This window comes from Pistacia vera, unplaced genomic scaffold (genome assembly GCF_008641045.1).
Source record: "Pistacia vera cultivar Batoury unplaced genomic scaffold, PisVer_v2 Contig206, whole genome shotgun sequence".
Lineage (NCBI taxonomy): Eukaryota > Viridiplantae > Streptophyta > Magnoliopsida > Sapindales > Anacardiaceae > Pistacia > Pistacia vera.
Genome location: NW_022196009.1, coordinates 1372231 through 1396114, shown reverse-complemented (window position 1 = coordinate 1396114; position 23884 = coordinate 1372231). Strand labels below are relative to the sequence as shown.

The window sequence follows — 23884 nt, the reverse complement described above, 5'->3', positions numbered from 1 at the left end:
ATTGTGAATTGTTACATCGCATTTGTAGGAAGTGTTTAGGAGACTATCTTTATCTATGACAAAATTATCAAAATGAACAATTATTATTTAGTTAGCCAACCCAAGTCAAGTCGACAAAACTCGGAGGGCATTTACGTCATTATAGCAATCTATATCTTAAAAGGTATCACTGAAAAGAGCGGGAAAATGCCCTTGCCTGCACTTCATAGTGCGGCAGTGTGAGTATCTGAATCAGATCACAAGGGTTTTGCAGAAACTCTATCTACGAAAACAGAAAAAATGGACGGTCGAAGATGGGAGCGTCGAGACCCTAGACTCACCAAGAAGCAGAAGTTGTTTCGTAGCGCCGAAGAGGAGCTTGAGTCAAAGCTTGGCTACGATCTCTTCTCGGAAGGCGACAAGCGCCTTGGTTGGCTACTCACTTTCGCTTCTGTGAGTCACTTAATGATCCTTCTAATCGCCAATTCAGCAATTTATTGGACTAATTCATTTAAATTCATTTTAATACCTCTCTCTCTCTCGTATTTTTTCTTGTTTATGAATCGTATTTTTTATTTTTATTTATTTTTTTTAATCTCATTTGGTAGCCGATTGAAAATTTAAATCTTAGGGTAGGTTTTAGGAACACTTAATTTATGATTTTGTATAAATTGAGTCTTATATGGAATGTTATTAATTTATTTGTTTATAATTGCAGTTTGAATGCTGTTATTTGAAAATTATTTATTTTTTACCGTAATTTGCAGTCATCTTGTGAAGATGAAGACAGCCACAAAGTCTACAGTTGCATTGATCTTTATTTTGTTTCTCAGGTGAGTGTTGCTTGATAAATTATTTTTAAAACTTGTGTTTGCAGTAGTTGATAGATGTGGAATCATTTAATCGTGTATAAGCATTGCAGGATGGTTCTACTTTTAAGGCAAAGTACAAGTTCCGTCCTTATTTTTATGCAGCAACGAAGGTATAATTATAAATTTTTATTTGAACGAATCTTTTTAATTGCTTGAACAATAGATAGCATCTGGTATGATGGTGTTGATGATAAACCTGCAATGATCCACTTATTACAGGACAAATTGGAAATGGATGTTGAGGCATATTTGAGGCGACGTTATGAAAGTCAGATTGCTGATGTTGAAATTGTGGATAAAGAGGACCTTGATCTGGTAAGTTTTGTTTTCCCAACATGACAAACTTTTTGCCTTCTTTCATGTATCAAATCTTGGCAATGCTTTGTTTTGAATGTGGAAGCTGGAAGGAAAGATCAATACAGTATCTATTCTGAAAAGCTTCAATTATGATGGACAAATGATGCTAGCTTTTCAAATTATAACTTCCATTCAAGATACTAATATCATGAGTTTGAAACTAGTTTCAGAAGTATATAAAATATAACTGACCATTGTTAATTTGTCGCTTGAAAAGCTGAATTAGTTCTGAAGATTATATTTAGGCTATGCGAATTGATGAGCCGTTGGATTTCTTACAAAGAGAGCACTACAGTTTATGATTATTATGTTTATTCGTTGATTGCTGTAATGCAGTGAGCTCTTTTCTTTGCCAAATTTGTGCTATGTACTGCATTATTATTATTTTTTGGTTTTGATTTCCCATTACCAATAACTATACTCATATGTCGTTGGGTAAGATTGTGTAGTATATTCATGTATTCTATTTGTAATTTTATAAGTTTGCGCCGATAGATAGGCTGTTGAGGTGGTAGATCAGGGAGTGAATAGCTTTCTTTGCTGCAGTTGTAATTATCATATTGGGTTTGTCTAGACTGATTAAGCGATTTTCATGGTTACTTTCTGGAATAGTGTAGTTGTTCATGCTTGAGTTTGTATGATCGTTAAGCATGTACTGCGCTAAATGAATATATGATTGTTTCTTCTGCTCATGGAACAGAAAAATCATTTGTCTGGATTGCACAACTTTTATTTAAAAATATCTTTTGATACCGTTCAACAACTAATGGACGTGAAGAGAGATCTATTGCGTGTTGTTGAAAGAAACCAGGCAAAGTTTGATGCTGCAGAAGCATATGAGTCCATACTAACAGGGAAACGGTAAGGCTTTCTAGTGCAGGGTTGATTTCAATTTGCGTAAACATATGTTATTTGATAATTTTTCTTTACTTTTTTTCTTTTTTATTACTTATCATTTGATTGACCACTGGCATCTAGTTTTAAAATGAGTTTTGTTGTTTGGTATTTTTTTTTTTCTTTTTCGTTATCACTTGATTGACCAACTGCATCTAGTTTTTAATGAGTATCTCTTTATTTGACCTTAATTTTGACGTTCTGACGAGCAGAGAGCAAAGACCTCAAGACTTCCTTGATTGCATTGTTGATCTCCGTGAGTATGATGTTCCTTACCATGTCCGCTTTGCCATTGACAATGGTAATTACCTATTTTTTTTCTGTGGATTTCCTAAGTCATTATAGTACTGCTGAAGTTCTAACTTAAAATTGCATATTTACTTTTCTGACACCAAGTATTTCATGCTGCTCAGATGTGAGATGTGGACAGTGGTATGATGTAAGTGTATCTAGTACTGGTGTTATGCTTGAGAGGAGGACTGATCTTTTGCAGCGTGCTGAAGTTCGTGTTTGTGCATTTGATATTGAGACCACAAAGCTTCCTTTGAAATTTCCAGATGCAGAATATGATTCCATAATGATGATATCATACATGCTTGATGGACAAGGCTACTTGATTATAAACAGAGAGGTACATATGGGTTTTACTTTTCTGTTATCACTTGTTCGAGAATATCATTTTCAGGTTTTCTGTGGTGCATGGCTTGTATTCTTACTTCAGATTGGAACTTTGTAAGACTGCCATGGTGGTCTGTTATCAAGCACCAGCAGAAACTTACGTATGATTGTTATGTATTTCAACTTTTTAACCTATGAATTAAAACATAATTTCTTCCTCCATTTTCAAGGCTCAAGAATTATTCATATGTTATCAATGTTTTACTATTGTGATCTTTTTAGACATCTGTTACTATTTATGTGGGTGCCAACTTTTTTTTTTTTTTTGGTTTGCAAGTCATTATCTCAACTGTTATTGCAATGTGTGTATTGGATCGACATATTTTTTGGTTGACTTTAGTTTCAAATTGATCCACATGTATTGCATTTTCTTCAGTGTGTCGGGGAGGATATAGAGGATTTAGAGTATACTCCAAAACCAGAATTTGAAGGGTGTTTCAAGGTGACAAATGTGACAAATGAGGTAACACTAGGCTCATCAATTTTTTTTTTTTTTTTTCATGTATCATTTTCAGGATGCTGATGCACATAATTTCGTTTCCATAATACAATTAGCTGTTTCTTGCAGGTAGAACTTCTTAGGCAATGGTTTGCTCACATGCAAGAGGTCAAGCCTGGTATTTATGTTACATACAATGGTGATTTTTTTGATTGGCCATTCGTTGAAAGAAGAGCAGCTCATCATGGGTTTAAAATGAGTGATGTATGTAGCCTATCCCTGTTTGTGACGTTTACATAGACAATGTAATAACTTTGTCCTTCAGCTTGTGTAAAATATCGAAATGGAAATGCTTAATTCCCTGCATGAGTTTTGTTTTTATGTTTCTCAGTTTTTCCGGCTCTGGGCTCTAGTATTCATTTTTATTCTGTTTAAGAGTATATTAAAATATTGAGCATTACTATTCCAGGGAAATTATGCATCCCATTTTGTCTCAAGATTATTTGACTTCTTGTTATCTTCGCAAGCGTTAGTGTTAGGATGAATTTTTGGAATTGACTGGCTTATTCAGAGATTATTATTTTCCATACTACTAGGACTCAGGTGTTTGGATGCCAATCGTTCTATATATAATGGTCTTAGTGACATTTTCATTTTGGTTCTACTGAAGGATGTCTTTAGTTTTTAGCATATGTCAAATGCTTAACTTACTATTGCTTTATATTTTTTTTCTTTTTCCTTTTTCATCTTTCAGGAGCTAGGATTTCAATGCGACAAAATTCAGGGGGAGTGTCGTGCAAAATTTGCTTGTCATTTGGATTGTTATGCATGGGTCAAACGTGATAGTTATCTCCCTCAGGGGAGCCATGGCCTAAAGGTTCAAATGTCCACTTTCGGTTCACTTTTCATATTAGTTGAGTTTGTTTTTGTTGTATGCATAGTTAATAAAATTAAATGCTGTGGTTTTCCATTGAAGTGATCTAGCTAATGATTGACATTTTTAAGTTTCTGCATTATTTGTTATCATTTATTAATTAAAGAAACAGTAGTGTTGAAATTGCAAGTAATGGATCTTTCTTTTGCTTACATGTTTTCTTATTTGCTGGAAAAGCTGACTCATCTTCCTTTTGGGTATATGTCAGTATGTTACAAAGGCAAAGTTGGGCTATCAACCACTTGAGGTGAATCCAGAGGATATGGTTCGCTTTGCGAAAGAAAAGCCTCAGGTATGTGGCATTTTCAAATAGTTTATGTGGTGTTTACCTAGTTGTTTTGCCTTCTAGATTTTTTCCTACTTGTGTACTGTTGATGGAAATTGTTTTGTAGACAGTTACTACAAAATATGGACTTTAGAAATTGACTGCAACACTGTTTGGGAATGGTAGGCCATGATCAAATATGTTAACCTTGTATTAACAGCTTCCATTGGATTGTAAATTTTAAGAAAATTTTCCTGTAGTCAGTACTTGATTCTGTAATATATCAGTCTCTGTTTATGTGAATTACATACTTTTTGTGCTAATTTTAATGTTTGTTTTCCTTTTCACAATGCAGTACCCTTTTATAATATTTTTGGTAATTCCTAGCAGTAATTTTGTGATGCAAAAAGGCTTTCTTTTTCATATGGCTGTAATGATTTTCTAATGATCAGCATGGCTGTCTGAGGTAGCCTGTTCTGAGATTTTTGTATATGTGTAATGCTTTCTTAGCAATAATACTAAGCATTGCCATACTCCTTTTCCCTGTTGATGTACACCATCATTGTTAGTTACAATTTAGTGGACATTTCCAATTAAGTATTTATGCAGCTTGTTTGAGAAAATGTTTCTGATATTCTTTTTGTTGCTGAAAACTATATGACAGATGATGGCCTCCTATTCTGTTTCTGATGCCGTTGCAACTTATTTCCTGTATATGACCTATGTTCATCCCTTCATTTTCTCTCTTGCCACTATAATTCCCATGGCACCGGATGAGGTTTTGCGCAAAGGTAGTGGGACCCTATGTGAAATGCTTCTAATGGTCCAGGTGTGTTGTTGTGCTCATTTACCCTGAAGCTTTGGAAGTTTTCTTCCATCTATGGGTTACTTCAATTTTTTGTTTGTTACAGGCATACAAGGCAAATGTTATCTGCCCTAACAAGCATCAATCTGACTCGGAGAAGTTTTATAAGAACCACCTTCTTGAGAGCGAAACATATATTGGTGGTCACGTGGAATGCCTTGAAAGTGGTGTTTTCAGATCTGACCTTCCAACTAGTTTTAAGCTCGATCCGGCAGCCTACGAGGCAAGTCATATTCATCTGCCTTATTGTTTGCTGTTCTATTGAACTCTCTCATTCTCTCTTTCTATCTCTTAAAATCTATTTACCATCCATCGAAAATTGCTGACAGAGCTGGATGGATCAATTGGCACACTAATTTAATACGTTGCCTGGTACTATGAATTGGATAATTTCATTTGCTAAAATTGAAAATGCTAACATTTCTGGTGATATTCAAAGGCTCCTAGCAAATTTTTTGTATTTTACTGGTTTATCTTAACACTGACCAATGTATAAGTAGACAAATTGGTCATTTTCATGAGAATGTGCATCTTTCTAATGCGATGAACTTATCTATTAATTAAGATGTTAATTCATGGAAGTAAGAATTCTTTTTCTTCTTTATTCATCACAATTTGGAAGGGTTCTGGGTTGATTTTGTTGGTTTACTGGATTTTTGTCCTAGGAAATTTGCTATAATTTGTATTTACTGGTTGAACTTCATTCATTTTTTGATTCTTTATGGAAACCTGGTCCACACCAGATCTCCTCATCATGTTTACCTGAATGCAAAGATTATTTTTTTTATAAAGAAAAAAAGAAGATTTTTCTTTCTTCTTTTAGGAAACAAGCAAGATTGTCTCTAATGAAGTATTATTTGGTTAAGTGATCAAAATACTTAATGTATTTTCTTAAACTCTAACATGTTAGAGTGTAAAGAACAATTCCCGGTGGCAGGAATGTTTCATTGCCGCCTCAATATTCAGTATGACATATTAGTGATGTTAAGACTGAAATAATTTTGCCAAGTGCTTATCCTAAGTTTAAGCTTTTAGGTCAAGTAAGAACTTTACAATTGAGTGTCTAAGATATTCTGAACATAGATTGAGGTGGGACAACAAAGCTTGTTGCTTGAAGAATAACACAAATTCTTAGATACTCTATTACTTCTGAGTCCTCAGGTTGATTTCATTATTTTTTAAGATTCTCATGAACCTTATCCTTATTTATATACTTTGACTTTGAGAAGTGTTGTAGATAATCATGCAAAATCTTACAGATATTGCATGATTAAGTGTATAAATCTATAATAGGATATTAGGATTGTAATCAATACGTAATAGGAACAAATCTGTAAAATAGGAGTGTATAAATCTATAATAGGATATTAGGATTGTAATCAATACATAATAGGAACAAATCTGTAAAATAGGAAGTTAGATTTTTTTATTTCCTAGATTAGATTATTTATTTCCTAGATTAGTTCTTTATTTTCCTATATATTGATGTATAATTTGTCAATACTATATGAGAAAATTACAATCAGTTCTCTGTTTGTAACAAGAAGCATTACTAGATATTAACCTCATAGACCTTGCAGATTCATTAGATTTTAAGCAATGCTTTATCGCAGTCAGAAGAACTTCTGCAGACTTTTTTAAATGACATTTTAACTAGAAACATGGCACTGATTTCATTAATGATATGAATGGGTTTAAAAATGGTAAACTGGCAGTCTCATCACAAACTAGCAGTGAAATCAGGTGAAAATATTCAAAACGAACATAACACTTGAACCAAAACAACATTTAAATCTCTATGAACAAAAAAAAATTAATATCCTGAAATTTTTAGAAACTGAAGCCACAAAGAATCAAAGAGGCTCTCAAATAAAAAGTCATCCTATTAATAAAAGAAAAATAAAAAAAATCCTCTATTTCTCTCTAAACATAAAACCCAAAAAATAGCCAATACTTAAGTAATCTGCTGTGTGATGTAGTTGACTTGGTTTGACAAAATATTATTCTCAACTAATTGAGTTACATCCTGGTAAAAGTATAAAAGGTAGTTTGGTTATGGTTGTTTTTTGTTTCCTTGTTGAGTTTACAAAAATTAATGTTCTGTAAATATATTTGGCAGTAGTCATAAGCAAATTCTAAGAGATGTTTTAATGAAAAGAAAAAAAAGACCTCTGGATATAGTTGTCTTCCCTCAAACATTAAGGTCACTCTATCACCTATTCAAAAGTTTGTCTATGGACTACCACTTAACGATTAAAGTATAAGTTTGGATTTACAGAATAAATTGTGATTATTGGTGATTTCTGATTTTAAGTGTAGAAAACTAAAAGCATCCCATCCTTTTGAAGTTATTGCCTAATTACTTTTATTTATATAACATTTATGATGATTGCTATGATATAGTGGATTCCAACTCATCCTAGTCATCTGCTTACCTTTTTGTTGAAGCTCATTGCAAAACCTAAATGTTCTAATATAAAACTTCCATTGAAAAAGCAACCGCTATAATATTATTTGTTTCAAAATAGGTCATTGTTTCTCGTAATTGGGAATATTTAGAAATATGCATTAAAATTATTTTAGGTGATCATCTTTGTGAATGCATATGCTCCGTTGCATCAAATTCTTGTTATGTTGAGGAGTATGGGCTTGTATTGGTGAATAGATTATGTTTGGACATAATCCATTGGTGCTTAAATACAAATCACTTAACATTAAGATTTTTGTTTCATGAATTTATTGACTAACTTTGAAGTGCTTCTTTATCCAGCAATTAATCAATAACCTTGATCGAGATTTGCAATATGCTATAAGGGTAGAGCACAAAACGGATCTGGAATCAGTCACCAATTATGAAGAAGTGAAGAATGCTATAATGGAAAAGGTGATAAATTTTGTTATCAAGCCACTGACATACGTTGTAGTGCTTGTGCTTGAATTATTCTTTTAGAACTTTTCACTGATTTATATTTCAGTTATATTAGTTGCTCCAGTGTCTTGTTAATTTTTCTTTATGTTTTTGTTGTTATGGTTGCATATAGGTAACAAGTCAAAAGTGTTTAGTTCATAGGATATATTATGCCAAAATCTTCATTAATTTTGTCTTGAAAAATATTCCTATACCTTCTTCTGCTTGCTTCAATATTGTCATTTACTTTGTTATTCGCCTGAATTTTAATTATGAAATATGAACATGCTATGTACTGGAAAATAATTATTTATTTGTCTTTAATACATTCCGTCTGCAGCTTTTGAGGTTGCGAGATGAGCCTGTACGTGAAGAATGCCCCCTTATTTATCATCTAGATGTTGCTGCAATGTATCCAAACATTATTTTAACAAATCGGCTCCAGGTATGCTTGTCAGGATAAGATTTCCATGACTAGGTTGAGTAAGACCAATGAGATTATAGATTAGTTGTCGAATTTATTAGTACAGTTAAGATGTTCTCTGATGTATTTTTATTATTTTAATTAATATAGTTATCTTATTATTTCTATAACGTTTATTCTTTCTAAGAGCTATCTTCCTTTTCATTTTGTTAAAGAAACTTTTTCTGTCCATTCCCTGCCCTTTATGCACACATGGACACACACACACATTGGTTCTACTATAATTATTCATTTATTTAGTCTACCAGCATCTTATAAATATTATCTTTGTTGTCATTGAGTTCTCTCCTATGTGCGAAGTAATTTTAATTCATATTTAGTGAGGTTCCTTGTTCAATTCCAGCCACCATCCATTGTTACGGACGAGATCTGCACTGCATGTGATTTCAACCGTCCAGGCAAAACTTGTCTCCGAAAGCTTGAATGGGTTTGGCGTGGAGAGATATTTATGGCAAAGAAAAGGTCACTTTTTTTCTTTAGTTTTTATTATTAAAAAGACATTTCCTTTTGTTTTTGGTGTAAGCAAAAGTCTCATTGATAATTGTGCTTGCAAATAATTTTGAACAATTTCAGTGATTATTATCATTTGAAGAAGCAAATTGAGTCTGAGTTTGTTGATGGCACCAATGGTCAGTCATCAAAATCCTTTCTCGACCTTCCAAAGACGGAGCAACAATCAAAGCTCAAGGAGCGTCTAAAGAAATACTGTCAGAAGGTATAAAATGTCCACAATGGACTTCTTTGCATAATAAATGCATGCAATTCTTAAATTTTGTGTCATCCTCAGGCATATAAACGTGTACTTGACAAGCCAGTCACTGAACTTCGAGAAGCAGGGATCTGCATGCGGGAAAATTCATTTTATGTTGACACTGTTCGCAGGTAAGATAAATTTTGACAAACAATGTGATTTTTCATATTAATCTTTTAGTTAGATATTCTTTTTTGTAACAATTTTTTCTCTCTATTTTCTGTTGATCTTAACTGTTGAAACTCTGGGTGTAAATTAAGCAAGGTTGAATTCTAGAGATCTTGATTATTTTACTTTTGGTTGCTATTCTATACTAAATGAATAGTTTTTCTTTTTGAATGGTTCAAGCTTTCGTGATAGAAGATATGAATACAAGAAACTTAATAAGGTTTGGAAGGGGAAGTTGTCAGAAGCAAAGGCTAGTGGAAATTCCATTAAGATCGTGGAAGCACAGGTATTCATTTGTTCTTCAGTTTGTCAAAACTTTGCAACGTAAGTCTATTTGCAATTTCCCACAGCTAATTTCTGTTGGCTTTGCTTACTGATGCTTGCAGGACATGGTAGTGCTTTATGATTCCTTACAACTTGCTCACAAGTGTATCCTTAATTCCTTTTATGGATATGTCATGCGCAAGTGAGTTTGTGACCTTCCCGTCGTTTTGAAATCTTAGTTTGTGGTTTCAATTATTTACATAGCATTACTTTTGTCATTATGTTTTAACTGATGTGTACACATGCTTTTTAACCAGGGGTGCTAGATGGTATTCAATGGAAATGGCTGGTGTAGTTACATATACTGGTGCAAAAATCATTCAAAATGCTCGCTTGCTTATTGAAAAAATTGGAAAACCACTTGAATTAGACACAGATGGTATCTGGTGTGTACTTCCTGGATCCTTTCCAGAGAATTTTACTTTCAAAACAAAGTAAGCTTTTGCTCTTCACTAACTGAGGGACTATATGCTCAATTTAATTTTAGCTAGTAACTGAATTGTCATGGCTTAGTCATTCATTATATTTATGACACATGTCAGCATTACTGCTAGTACTACTGTATTATGGTTGTGACCTACTTGACATGATATACTGAGAGCATTGACCATGATTTGTGAATTCAAATTTCAGAGACTTGAAGAAACTGACAATCTCATATCCATGTGTAATGCTTAATGTTGATGTTGCAAGAAACAATACAAACGACCAATACCAGGTTAGCTTGGAGTCTTTTTCTGTATCAGGATACCTAGCTAGTTTACCTGCAGATGTACTTTAAATTATCCTGATGCAACTGGTTTAGATTTCTGAATAGCTATGTTTGTCTGTGCAACAACATTTTCCTTCTGAGTTTCTAACCATAATTTTTAACAGACACTTGTAGATGCTGTCAACAAAACCTATGAAACTCATAGTGAATGCTCAATTGAGTTTGAAGTGGATGGGCCATACAAGGTAGCAAGGAATGATAGACCATTACAGATTTTAACTTATGTTTTTCATGGTTTCAGATTGATTCATTATCTTTTATGTAGGCAATGATTCTTCCTGCCTCTAAGGAAGAGGGAATTTTAATTAAAAAGCGATATGCTGTTTTTAATCACGATGGAACCCTTGCGGAGCTAAAAGGTTTTGAAGTAAAGCGTAGAGGGGAGCTGAAGCTCATTAAAGTTTTCCAGGTATCCATTGTTTTCAAACATACCTTGTCTTGTCAAACGTAGATGGTTTCCCACTATATATCTGGGTAGTTGCCTCCAAGCTATGCTCTGGTTTATATCTTTAGAAGTTTCCACCAATGTTGTAAAAGCTGGGTAAGTTTTCAACCTACATTAATCACTATGCTATCAGGATATGAGAGCTATATAAAATGATTCACCTACAACATATCCAATTAATCGTTTATCTTCGTATTTAAAAATTGATCTTTGTTTTAATAAGATTGTTTCCACTGGTTAAAAAGCCTAGACGTTTCATTTTGAGGGTCAATGAAATCACACACCTATTGATAATTATAAATACTATCATTGCTATCCTTTCATGCATTCTGACAAGAATGGAATTTTAGATGATACATAATGAGGATACTCTGCTAACATAACTGTTGGTGGAGGTTTCTTTTTTAAAGTGCTTCATAAAATGTAGTTAAAAATTTCAAAATGCTCTACAAGTATGGCTTATTCATGTGTCTGTGTCCTCAACATCTGGAAAGGATACTGTTGGAGTGCCTCTACATTGAGTGAATGCAAGAAATAGAGAGTTTATTTTGGAATTATGCTCATCTCATGAACACCTGTCTTTTCTTTTTAATTTGAAGAAGTATTTGTTAATAGAATTGTGATTCTGTTATTCTAGCTACACGTATAAATGTTAAAAAAAATCTCTTGGAATAATTCTTTGTTTTATCTTTTCCAATGGAAGAATCTTCATAGCAGTTGACTTACATGTATTAATATTTCATATGTTTTCAGGGTGAACTTTTTGATAAGTTCCTTCATGGGTCAACCTTAGAGGAGTGCTACTTCGCTGTTGCTGCTGTGGCGAACCGGTGGCTTGATCTTCTTGATGTATGTGAAATTATAATACATATTCTTTCAGCAATTTTAACTTTTATTTAGGCATTGCATTGAGTTCCCAATTGCTGTCTTTTTTTCCTTTTCTTTTTATTGTTTTCTTTCCTTTCTTTAGATGTTTATTGTTTCATGATTAATCATAGAAAGAATAGTGGGGATAGTTTAGGGTGTTTGTTTTATTATTTTGGATATGATTTTTGAAAAAGTAAGAGTTGGGTGATTATTACAATTTAGGATTTGAAAATTAACAAAAACACCCCCTTAGGTTTGTTAATTTACTAAACACCCCTGTAATAAAACATTGAAAATTAACAAAAATACTCCCACCCATCCATTAAATACTGGCAGCTGGCCACCCTGTCTGAGGGTGGCCGGAGTCGCCGCATTGGCCTTTTCTAGCCAGATCCATTGTAAATCTGGTCGGTTGTAGATCTGGCCGTTGACGGCCATATGTGGCCATGTTTGGTCGTCAGCAATGGCCAAAAATATGGCTGTCGTTGACGACCAGCTACGGCTAAAGATCTGGTTGTCTTTGGCTGTGAATCTGGTCGAAAAAGGCTAGATCGGCGCATTACTGGCTAGATCCAACCGGTAGTGTGCTATTATACCAGATTTCGGCTACCTGCCGACGGTGGTGGCCGGGATTTGGAAAATGTGGGTGGGTGGGGGTGTTTTTGTCAATTTCTAAATTTTTTTTTGGAGGTGTTTAGTTAAATAACAAACCTAGGGGGTTTAAAAATAATTGAATAAAATAGAATAAGATTTTCAAAATGAGGAAACAAATGTGTATTTTGGGTAGGACAGTGTAAAAATATTGAAACAAACGCACCCTCAGATTTTGTTTTTGCTTTTTCATTTTCTCTTTCAGAATCAAGGAAAAGATATCGCAGATTGTGAGTTGCTGGACTACATATCAGAATCAAGCACAATGAGCAAGTCTTTGGCAGAATATGGTGAACAAAAGTCGTGTGCAGTGACCACAGCAAAGCGTCTTTCTGATTTTCTGGGTGATACAATGGTTAAAGATAAAGGACTCCTTTGCCACTATATAGTTGCATTTGAACCAAGGGTATATCCTCTGTTTTAGGTCAAGGCACATCAATCATAAACTCTTTTTTCATGCTTGGATGCTATCCATCTTCATGTCATTGTTGCTATATGATCAAAATGACAAGTTTTGCTGTTGCTAAATCTACCGACCTTGAAGATGAACTTGAAATTCACTGGCACTGCCCATTCTGTTTTAAATGTCATCTTCCATTAAGTTTTTCTCTCCCTTGCAACTTATTGCTAATATATGTTGCAATTTCCTTATTTTTCTTTTTCTTTCAAGTGGGATACTCCCTTTTCCTTTAAGTACACTGTGCATAATTTTCGTGGTTTTTAACTATAATAACTAATTTTTTTTCATGTTGGTCATTTTTTTTTGTTGCACTTTTCTGTTTTTGTATATCATCACTGTAATGCACTTGACATCATGCATCTAATTTTTTATTTTATTTGTTTCTTTCATGGATGCTCTATTAAAAAAATTCATCCAATTTTAATGTGATCAGGGAACACCTGTTAGTGAGCGTGCTGTTCCTGTTGCAATATTTGAAACTAATCCCGGTAAATTGTGCTGTTGTTTATTTGGACTATAGTTTATCCTTCTTTTTGCTTCTTCTATGCTAAAGTGAGGTTTATATTTTGCAGAAATAATGAAATATTATTTACGCAAGTGGTGCAAAACTTCATCAGACGTTGGCATTCGATCCATTGTTGACTGGTCTTATTACAAACAACGGCTTAGCTCAGCAGTTCAAAAAATTATTACTATTCCTGCTGCAATGCAGAAGGTCCTCTTATTCTTTGTTGTTCTTTTTTAAGCAATCTATCCATTTTTAGTCTCTAAAATGATTGGAATTTGTACAGGTTGCAAATCCTGTTCCTAGGGTTATTCATCCTGATTGGTTGCACAAAAAGGTTCGTGAGAAGGAAGATAAATTTCGTCAAAGGAAATTAGTTGACATTTTCAGTGCATTCAACAAAGATGATTTGTTAATGAAGACTGGTGATGCTTTTACCAATAATCATGTGATGGATGAGAATGTTGAAGATCTGGAAGACTTTCGAAACAAGAGTAGTTCAGTAAAGGAATGTAGGCCAATTGTCCGTTATTATGAAGTCAATAATGAACAACAGGCAGTCAAGACCAATGGGGAAATATATGCCTTGCAACAAAAAACTGATCCTAGTGAAAATTTGCTTAAGCAGTCCTCATCATTGCAACACAATAATGAAAACATTGACAGAAATGTAGATTACCAAGGATGGCTTGAATCAAAGAAGAGAAAATGGAGAGATAATTTGGACAGGAGGAAGAGGCAAAGGTACATTGTTCTCTATTACCTAGCAAAGGGCCATGTTGGTGTTATGAGTACTATTTTATGCAAAACGAGATTAGGTATAATCCAAGGTTTTAAAGATTTTCTTCCTTTTTAGGTTTGTTTCAAATCTGAAATGTCCAAATCACAGTGATGCAAATTCAAAGACAGCCACTTGTATTTGTTGTGTGCATATGGAAAAGATCTAGGATTTGATTAACATGATGATCACTGCAAGGTCTTGCATGTTATCAATCCCTTTTTCCAGCTTCCCAGTGCATTTAGAAGGAATACTTCACTTTTGACCCTAAAAATTATTTTATTATGAGTGGGTCCACAATTTGTGAAAAAAAAGTAATCAAATCATTTTTTTTCGACGCGTCGTTTTTGGTTTTTTGAACTTTCTACTTCATATAAATCAGATATCCTGTGGGCATCTGCATAAACTGTGTGTTTACATCCATGGTGGGTGGTTGTTGTAGTTTGAGCATTGATTTAGTTCTGCTTAATGGTTCAAGTAACGTGCTTTCAAGCATAACAGCATTCACTTTTTCAGGTTGGGCAGTCTAAGGACCTCACACCATGCCAATGGTGTTTCTGAGCGACTAGGTGGTGTGACAAACCGTAAAGAGGTTCAGGACAGAACTGGTGTTGGTTCATATTTTAGGAGGCATGAAGTAACCCTAACACAGGGCCATTGGCAGGTATTGAAATTTCATTCAGTGTAAAAGATGTAGATGGAAGTGTAGTTTGAGACCACTTAATGTTATCTTTTTATGGTTCAGATTATACAACTAGTTCCAAGTTCAGAGAATGGTGTACTTTTCGCTTGGGTTGTTGTTGAAGGAATCATGTTTAAGATTCCTATAAACATTCAACGGGTATTTTATCTTAACTCCAAAGAGTCCATTACAGAAAAGTTTCCTGGAAGGTGCGTCAACAAGGCTCTTCCTCATGGAAAGCATAGCCATAACCTAATTGAGGTATATGTCATACGTAGTTTTATTCCTCTTCAAGTTACAATTATGATCCCTTTAGCCCTTTATTCATATGATATATTTCGATGATTTAGTTCTTTTTGTTTTGAAATTTAATAGGTTATGATTCATGAAGATCTATTTAGGAAAGAGAGCAAAAAGCTTGCTGCCCTCCTTGCAGATCCAGAAGTTGAGGTCAGCATATTATAATGCATATATTTGGTCTCATTTGGGTAACTTATGCAGATTCGTAATTGGTCTTTAGCATGACGACCTTCAAAAGTTCTTTTATTTTGTTTTTTACGGGTGCTTAAGCCATATTATCATTTCATGCTATTGTCAGAAAATTTTCTTTTGTTTTTTCTACTTTTATGTATGGTTTTTTTTTTTTAAATTTAAAATTTGTCCATGGTTTGATCTTTATCTATTGATGTGCTTAGCAAAGGGCCCCAATTCCTCATGCATGCTTACCAAGTATCTAAGTGTATGATGAAAATAGAAAATAAAATATAGTCTACTAGATTCAATAAACTAGGAATTAAAATCACTCCAAACACCATTGGAGCAAATATTTCTCAAGGAAAAATCAATGAAAAGTAAACAATTTTAGAGAAAACATTAATTTACGTATATATAATAATGAAAATATGATTACAATGGGTGAATATTGCCTCCCTTTTTAGATGGGTTACTGTTGTAGGAGTGGATTTCTGATCCACTTTCTAATTTTTTTCTTTAATACATTTTTATGTTTCCTATCCCAAAAAAAAAAAAAATTGCCCCCCTTTTATAACACTAGCCTATTATATTCTTTACTCGACTTTTAAGGTTCTAAGGATGCACATTTGAAAGCCCTTACATTTTTTAAATTTCATTGACTATTGTTCCACAAAAGCAAGTTTGACTCTTGATTCTTATCTAATACGAATCTCTCTCATGCATTTTGATTTGACTTTTTGTTGAATCATGTATTAAATTAAAATTCTATCCAAACACTTTTTTTTTTTTTTTCTTTTGATAGGGAAAAAAAAATTCTATCTAAACACTATTTTGATGTCTGCTTCATTCCCTCCTTGGAAGACACTCGGCCTCATATTTTGTGTGCTATTGCTTCTCTTACTTTCTTATGAATATATGGATATAGATCTAAAATGTTGAATTTTGACTTAACTCCAAACTGAGCAAAAGAAAGGATCAGTTGAATATAGATCTTTGAAGGAATCAAATCCATTAATTGTACCTTGCTACTCATTAGTACAACAAATGTAATCAAACCCATTAATAGCCTTAAAAAGAATATGGGTGACCTTCATTAGAATGAACCACCATGAGTACTGTTGTTTGTCCTTGTTTGTTAGGTTAAGAGTTTAAGTTGAGTTATTTCTAATGAGGGCTTAAAACAATTGTAATTCTTGATAATGGTTTTAACGTTCATTTTTTTTATGGTAAATTATGATTCATTCTTTCATGTGTGGATGTAAAATTTCAATCTTCAACTTTAAATTTATGTCAAATTTTTTCGTCTAAAATTTTGGCTTATTGTTATAAAATCCTGGTTCTTCCCTGACAGTTTAATTTTGATATTGCTGGTATTATAGATGTGTTATTTCTCTTTTGTTGCTCTTATCACTTACTGGAAATTGAAATATTCCTGTCATACTTTTCTTTGAATATAATTGCAGAGTCTTTTGGGAAAAAGAAAAGCAAATTAGAAATAAGCCTTCACCATAAGAATAAGAATACTAGGACTTGGGAGTTAAAATTTTGAGTATCTTGGGGCTATTATTATTCATTGGCATTTGATCTCTGTTTTCTTATGTTTTATATATCTATGTGGTTCGATTTTGTTTGATAGTGTGGAATAATTTGATTAGGGGATATATGAAACAAAGGTGCCACCAGAGTTTAATGCTATCCTCCAGATTGGTTGTGTATGTAAAGCGGATAAATCGACTAGGAAACGAAATTCCCAGGATGGTTGGAGCCTGAATGAGCTGCACATGAAGACTACAACAGAATGTTCTTATCTGGAGCATTCGGTCTCTTTCTTTTACTTGTATCATAGGTAAACCCTTGTATCATATGAGGATATGGCTTCATGATCCGTATGTGTTGTTCTATGGCTTATTCAAAGCAATGCCTGACCAGTTAATATTTAGCTAGGAGGAGAATCTGCTTTCTCTGAGTGATATCTTTCCATTTCTTAAGTTCTATGATGAGCCTCTTAACCTGTTGTTTAGGGCCCTTTCCATTAATATTTCAAATAAAACACATGACCAGAATATGGAAAGGTAAGGCAGACTAGATTTATTTTTGATTCAAATAGGTATATATTATTATACATTTATTATACATATTGGACCTATGTGATGTACTGTTACTAAGCATGGTTGCAAGTGGTTGTTAGATGCCTTATTAAGATAGAGGAAGAGCAACTGTAGGATCATTACCATGTAATATATATGTCCCCTCTCATTTAGTTTCTATAGGTTATGAGCACCTTGCCTTTTTTTGTTTTTGTTTTAGTTTTTAACAGTACATTAGTTTTTCATTTCTAATTGTCAAATTCATGTTACTACTAAAAAATAAAGAATCCAGGACATAATTCCTTTGATTCGGCTATCATATTTCAACTCGCTTTTGCTGTCCTGCATGTGATCTTTATCTTGAAAGGGGAAAAAAAACACTGATATGTTTGTTTTTTATCTTCAGCATATCTGAAGGACGTGCTATATATGTTGGATATTTTCCTACATCAAGAACAGTAACAGTTGTGGTGGTTAGTCCTCATCAACATAGAGAATTATCACCTTCCATCCTTGAAAAACAATTCCGTGAAGCATGCCGAACTTTGTCCACTGAATTGCCTCCTGGGGATCGTATTGTGTTCAAGGTAAAGTTTCAAGGGCTTCTCTATTTTCTGTTTTACTTAAAGTGGTTCTTATCAATGTTCTACTTGTATGCAAATTTCAGGTGGATTACGTGGGATCTGTCAAGGATGCTGAAAAGATTTTACAAAGAGCAATAAGTGAAAACAGGTTTTACCTTCTATTAATTTCTTTTCTGAAAATTCAATTCAGAGGATGGCATTTGGTTATACTTCCGTGTTTTGGATTTTAGGAGCTTTGTTTAGCACCAAAGTTTCTAACAATCACACATCTTTCAAAAACTAGAGCTATAAATATGGTCAATGAATGTGACTTCATTCTTGTAGCGAGTTTGTGAGGATCCCAAACATTGTGATTTTGGTTAAATATGATATTAAAATTCTTCAAAGTAGGCTTCTCTCTTGACTAATGGTTACAATAAATATGGTCATGTGTTTAGGATTCTGAAATCATTTGAAGTTTCACTTATTTCATGTATCCTTCATTGACTTTTCAAGTGTCCCTTTTGAGGGCTTTCAAATCCTAGATTTTCCGATTTTCCCTTTAGTTGAGAAGTTGAACAATATTCTTTCCACTCATTTACTGCTTAGATTTTAGTCTATTTGTTTTCACAAAAGCAATTGAAATTGCCTGATGATTATGTTGGATGACAGACATGAACATTATGGACCTACGATTGCAGTTATTGAATGCCCAAACTCTCAATTATTGAGGTCAGGTATACGAGTTCTTGATGATTTCCCTTGTGTGAGCATTCCTGCTAATGCTCGTGATAGTCAATATCAGGTAGTACTATTCTTAACTAATAGTTCCTTCACATGGATGTGCTGATTTCTGCATATTGAGTGCGTCAATGTACCTGATCAAGCTCATATTATCTCTCAACATTTATGCTCTTTACAGGTTCTTGGTTGGCAACAAAATGCTGCGAAAATTGGAATGCATCGTTGTGCTGCATCAGCTCAGTGGTTTAATGAAAGAATTTCTCTTGCAAAATATGCTCATGTAAAATTTTTTTAAATGCATGGTAAACATGTCTGCCTGCGGATATTATTGGTAATATGAATATGAACTCTCTAAATTTGTTGGGGCAGGTACCATTGGGAAATTTTGAACCTGACTGGCTTATGTTTACTGCTGATGTCTTCTTTTCCAGAGCATTACGTGATCAGCAGCAGGTTTGATGGGAAAGCTTCATATAACTTTAATTTAATTTCTCCAATTTAAAATAATTTGTCGAAATGTGGTTTTTAAAGTCCTTGGATAGCTTGTTGCTAACATATTAGTAACTTTTTTCTTTCTGGTTATAAAAATGTATCTTTTGCATTTTCTTAGAGTTTGTCTTTCTTGAATTTCAATAGTTTCCCGCTATTATTCCCATAAATTTCCAAAATAAGTCGAATATTGGTTCTCACAGGTACTTTGGATATCAGATGATGGCATTCCAGATTTAGGAGGCACTACTGAAGAAGATACGTGTTTTGCTGATGAGGTTGATTTTGAATAAAAATCTCTATATACCAGGACTGTGATCTTTTTTCTTTTTTGTATCTTTTCTCACCTTGAAAAGAAAGTGAAGTTCATTTCTGCTTCTGTCATTCTTTTGTTTTATTTCAATTAGAAGCATCTAGTTCTCCTTTAGTTTTTTCTGGTGACCTTAGTAGTGTTTACTTTGAAATAGGTCCATCAACCTACTCTAACATATCCTGGAGCATATAGAAAAGTTGCTGTGGAACTGAAGGTCAACAAAATATCATTTCCTCTCTCTCTACCTCTTATTTGTTTTTTTTTTTTCAGAGAGCGGGGTGGAAGGGGGTCGTGGTGATTTGGTTAATTGAGCTGATTGTAAATGTTTTTTGACAGATTCATCATCTATCAGTCAATGCACTTTTGAAAAGCAACCAAGTGAATGAAATGGAAGGAGGTGGTTGGTTAGGATTTGACCAGGATATGAATTTGAGATCTCATACTGATAATGGACAGTGTGGGTTTGATGAGAGTACTGCATCTGCCCCAGCACTTCGTGTCCTGAAACAACTTATCCAGAGGTGCCTTACAGATGCCGTTACTTCAGGAAATGTGTTTGCTGATGCCATATTGCAACATCTATATCGTTGGCTTTGCAGGTTGGTCTTTCTTAACATATGTCACCAAATTTTCTTCTTTCACTCATAATTACTCCTTTTACTATTATATTGCAGCCCCCATTCAAAACTTCATGATCCAGTGCTTCATCGCATTCTTCACAAGGTAAATGTTGTAGTATAATATTTCATAAAGGGAAGTGTTCTATGAAGAAAAAGAGCTACTAGTGTAATCTGATAATTTGTTTCATTTGTTTTCTATGCCAAACTGTTTGATAATCCTTGCTGAAATTTATTATAGATATTTTAGTGAGATCATTTTGATAAACATCATTTTTCTTATGAATGCTACATTAAACTTTTCACATATTCTGTTGCCATGCAATTTTATGATTTTTTTAAAATTAATTTTCATAGGTCATGCAAAAGGTGTTTGCGCTGCTGTTGGCTGAGTTTCGCAAATTAGGTGCCACAATAATATTCGCAAACTTCTCAAAGGTCATTATAGACACTGGAAAATTCGATCTATCTGCATCTAAAGCTTACTGTGATAGCTTGCTGAAAGCTCTGCAAACTAGGTTGGTGTTGGCAAGGATTTGTTAGATGTTTTCAGTTATCTCCTCCTCTGTAATATTTTTTCTTTTTTGTAGAGAACTATTTGAGTGGATTGAGCTTGAACCAGTGCACTTCTGGCATTCCTTGCTTTTTATGGACCAGGTTTGGTCACTTTACTGCTTTCTATTTTACTGATGAAAAATTTCAAAATCTGATGCTCAATCTGACATTGAAAATTAAACAATGGAAGAATTAAAATTCTTATCATTTGGAATTATTGTTTGCTAATATACCAAGTAGAAATTATTTGGGCAATTTATACTTATTTAATAATTAAGGTTATTCTTGATTCTCTGATAGTATAACTATGGTGGAATCCCTGCTCGAACTGATGAAATTGTTGATGATAACTCACAAGTGGATATTGTATCAAGCTGGAATATTGCTGAATTTTTACCCAAGGACATTCAAGTAAGTCAACTCGTTAAAGTTTCTATCTTTGATGATAGGCGTACTTGAGGTACATTATTATTGGTCTACTAATATCCTAGATTTTGACTTGTTCATGGTTAATGTCTTAGCCTTTCTAAGCTACGTCTGGGTACTGGTCTTGCCACTCTGTTTTTTTCCAGTAATCTTCTGGGCTTTATGCAGGATCATTTTGTTCTAGTTGTCTCTGAGTTTATGTACATCCCTTGGAAATATGCACAAAAGCAAGCTGTAAGTAGAGCATCTTTGCGGGATGGCAACTTATGCACTCCATCAATCACTGTTGCAGCTGCAGAGACCTTTGAGTCGCACATGGCGGAATATCTGAAAGGCGAGGTACAAATCAGGGTTTCAGTTGCCAAAAGTTGCACGTTTATTGATTCCTTGAAGTTCGTAGGTCAAATTTGACTGATTTGAATTTTGAATGTGTTGTACAGATCAGCTCTTATTTCACAGGCAAAATTCTCGGGATTGTTCGTGATAGTATTCATCATATGAAGAGGATAAACAGATCTGAGAGTGATAAACAAAATTCACACGAGGTTCTGCAACCTGCTGGTAGTATCCACAAAGTTGATGCTGCTTTGGAGTTCATTAAGCATGTCTGTGCTGTTTTTTCCCTCGACCAAAGTGTTCAGCATGATGTTCTGGTAATATTTCCATACTGATTGAGCCATCATATAATTTAAATCAAGTCATGCAGAAACTACCTCTTAATTGTTGCACAATATTAATTTCACATTAGTGGAAGAAAAAAAAAATTAGTGCATGTCTTCTTGTCCATTGTATGGGGTATTGTTCTCTTCCTCTGCCTCTCATTCCATTCTTACTATTTCCGTTCTCTCTCTCTCAAACACCTAACTGGGGTTTGGAATTTTTCCTTTCTAATCTTTATATTTTTGTTTGAATCCATAAGTATTTATATTGATATTTACTCTGTATAATTTATTCTCTCTCTCTCTCTTTTTTTTTTAATCATTGATCGTGATGTTATAGTAGCATTCCATATTGTCAACTTGCATGCATCCAGATGCGGGATCCATGTCCATATGTTGAATAATTTGAAATATGTGTAGATCTTTTTGTGAACCTTGGATCTTAATTTTTGTGGACAACTTGTTCACTCTTGTAATTATATTTTCAATGATATTGTCATAGTTTCTTCAAAAACAAAAAGAAAGAAGAAAAGACATAAGAAATAATAATGATAATAATAGTAATAATTTGAAATATAAGAATTTTGGTTTTGTTTTACTTTGTTTCAGATTTTCTAGTTTATTTTGTTCATTGTTTTGTTTGTGATTGAACTCTTCAACAAGTATGCTTAACCTTCAGTTCCTCTGAGCTGTTTCATACTGGTGTTACAGGTGATGAGAAAGAATCTTTTAAAATATGTGCGTGTGAAGGAGTTTGCTCCAGAAGCTCAGTTTCGTGATCCCTGCCCTTCCTTCATCTTACCAAATGTGATTTGCAGGTAACAAATTTGGCAACCTATATCTATGTATTGTGTTGACTAAAAGAGTTCTTACATTATAAATGTTGAACTTAAGGGACGTTTTCTATCATTTATGAAGTCGTTAATTGAGAGAATCTGGTTTAAATATTCTTACGTACAAATTTTTTGCTGATTCTTGGTTTTTCTTTAACAGCTATTGCAATGACTGTAGAGACTTGGATTTGTGTCGTGACTTGGCTTTACAGGCTCAGGAGTGGCGTTGTGCCATGCCGCAGTGTGGCCAGCCTTATGATCATGAGGTGATGGAGAATGCTCTTCTCCAAATTGTACGACAGAGAGAGCGGCTCTACCATCTGCAGGATCTGGTATGCATGAGGTGCAACCAGGTGAAAGCTGCACATTTAGCAGAACAATGTGCATGTGCTGGCTCATTTAGGTGCAAGGAAGATGTGTCTGATTTCCGTAGCAAAATGCAGATCTTCTTAAGCATAGCTATTCGTCAGAAGTTTCAACTCCTTCAAGAATGTACCTCGTGGATTTTGGAAGTTTGATAGCTATAAACCTTTGCTCTTGGTAATCATGAATCCTATTTTCTTGAGTACATATTACAACCGTCCCTTACCTGTCCTAGAATTCCATCTGGAATTCCGGATTAACATAAGAGTGTAGCACTGCACAGAAGATTGGGGACCATGCAACGGAAGCTGCCGTTAACGGTTCTGAAACATTGGAAAAGCTCATATTCAGGGAGGTGGTAAAAAGCATGGAAATGGATCAAACCCAAAAAGAAAGCAACCAAAGGTTTTGAATCAGAGTGAACCTCTTCCCGTTTATGCTGACATGAGTTGCCATTGAAGGCAACCAATCAAGGGAACTTATTGACAGGTCAGGATCTCTAGGTTTTCAATCACAAGGTTTCTATATCCTTTCACCTTGTCTGTGGTAAGAAATGGAGAGCTGATATATATTACGTTTTAAACTGTATGATTGCACGTATATTTTCTATTTGTTCATAAAATGTAATATATAGTGAATGGTGTATATAATATTATAATTCTATCTATTTTTTTTTTCCCGAA

The 23884-nt window shown here is 34.0% G+C and overlaps 1 protein-coding gene across 1 annotated transcript; it reads left to right on the top strand.

Annotated features, from left to right (window-relative positions):
* The first annotated feature begins 279 nt into the window (after nucleotides 1-279).
* Nucleotides 280-23884, top strand: LOC116129006 (DNA polymerase epsilon catalytic subunit A-like). Its single transcript, XM_031414743.1, has 49 exons — nucleotides 280-432; nucleotides 747-812; nucleotides 902-961; nucleotides 1071-1166; nucleotides 1909-2069; nucleotides 2315-2403; nucleotides 2516-2733; nucleotides 3157-3243; nucleotides 3349-3483; nucleotides 3974-4096; nucleotides 4362-4445; nucleotides 5083-5247; nucleotides 5330-5506; nucleotides 8054-8167; nucleotides 8532-8636; nucleotides 9019-9137; nucleotides 9249-9390; nucleotides 9463-9557; nucleotides 9775-9880; nucleotides 9981-10060; nucleotides 10176-10352; nucleotides 10552-10636; nucleotides 10795-10875; nucleotides 10956-11099; nucleotides 11889-11984; nucleotides 12859-13059; nucleotides 13547-13601; nucleotides 13686-13828; nucleotides 13905-14362; nucleotides 14913-15060; nucleotides 15142-15339; nucleotides 15454-15528; nucleotides 17208-17398; nucleotides 18046-18226; nucleotides 18307-18371; nucleotides 18875-19007; nucleotides 19125-19226; nucleotides 19316-19399; nucleotides 19639-19713; nucleotides 19903-19962; nucleotides 20085-20347; nucleotides 20423-20471; nucleotides 20723-20883; nucleotides 20956-21022; nucleotides 21221-21331; nucleotides 21515-21685; nucleotides 21787-21999; nucleotides 22717-22823; nucleotides 22999-23884. The coding sequence occupies exons 1-49, from the start codon at nucleotides 280-282 to the stop codon at nucleotides 23354-23356; spliced, it is 6627 nt and encodes a 2208-aa protein (XP_031270603.1). The 3' UTR covers nucleotides 23357-23884.

Coding starts and splice junctions, on each gene's coding strand:
- LOC116129006 (XM_031414743.1), top strand. CDS start 280: ATGGACGGTCGAAGATGGGAGCGTCGAGACCCTAGACTCACCAAGAAG. Junction 9,558..9,774: donor TATGTTGACACTGTTCGCAG/GTAAGATAAATT, acceptor GAATGGTTCAAG/CTTTCGTGATAGAAGATATG. Junction 19,963..20,084: donor AAGTTGCTGTGGAACTGAAG/GTCAACAAAATA, acceptor GTTTTTTGACAG/ATTCATCATCTATCAGTCAA.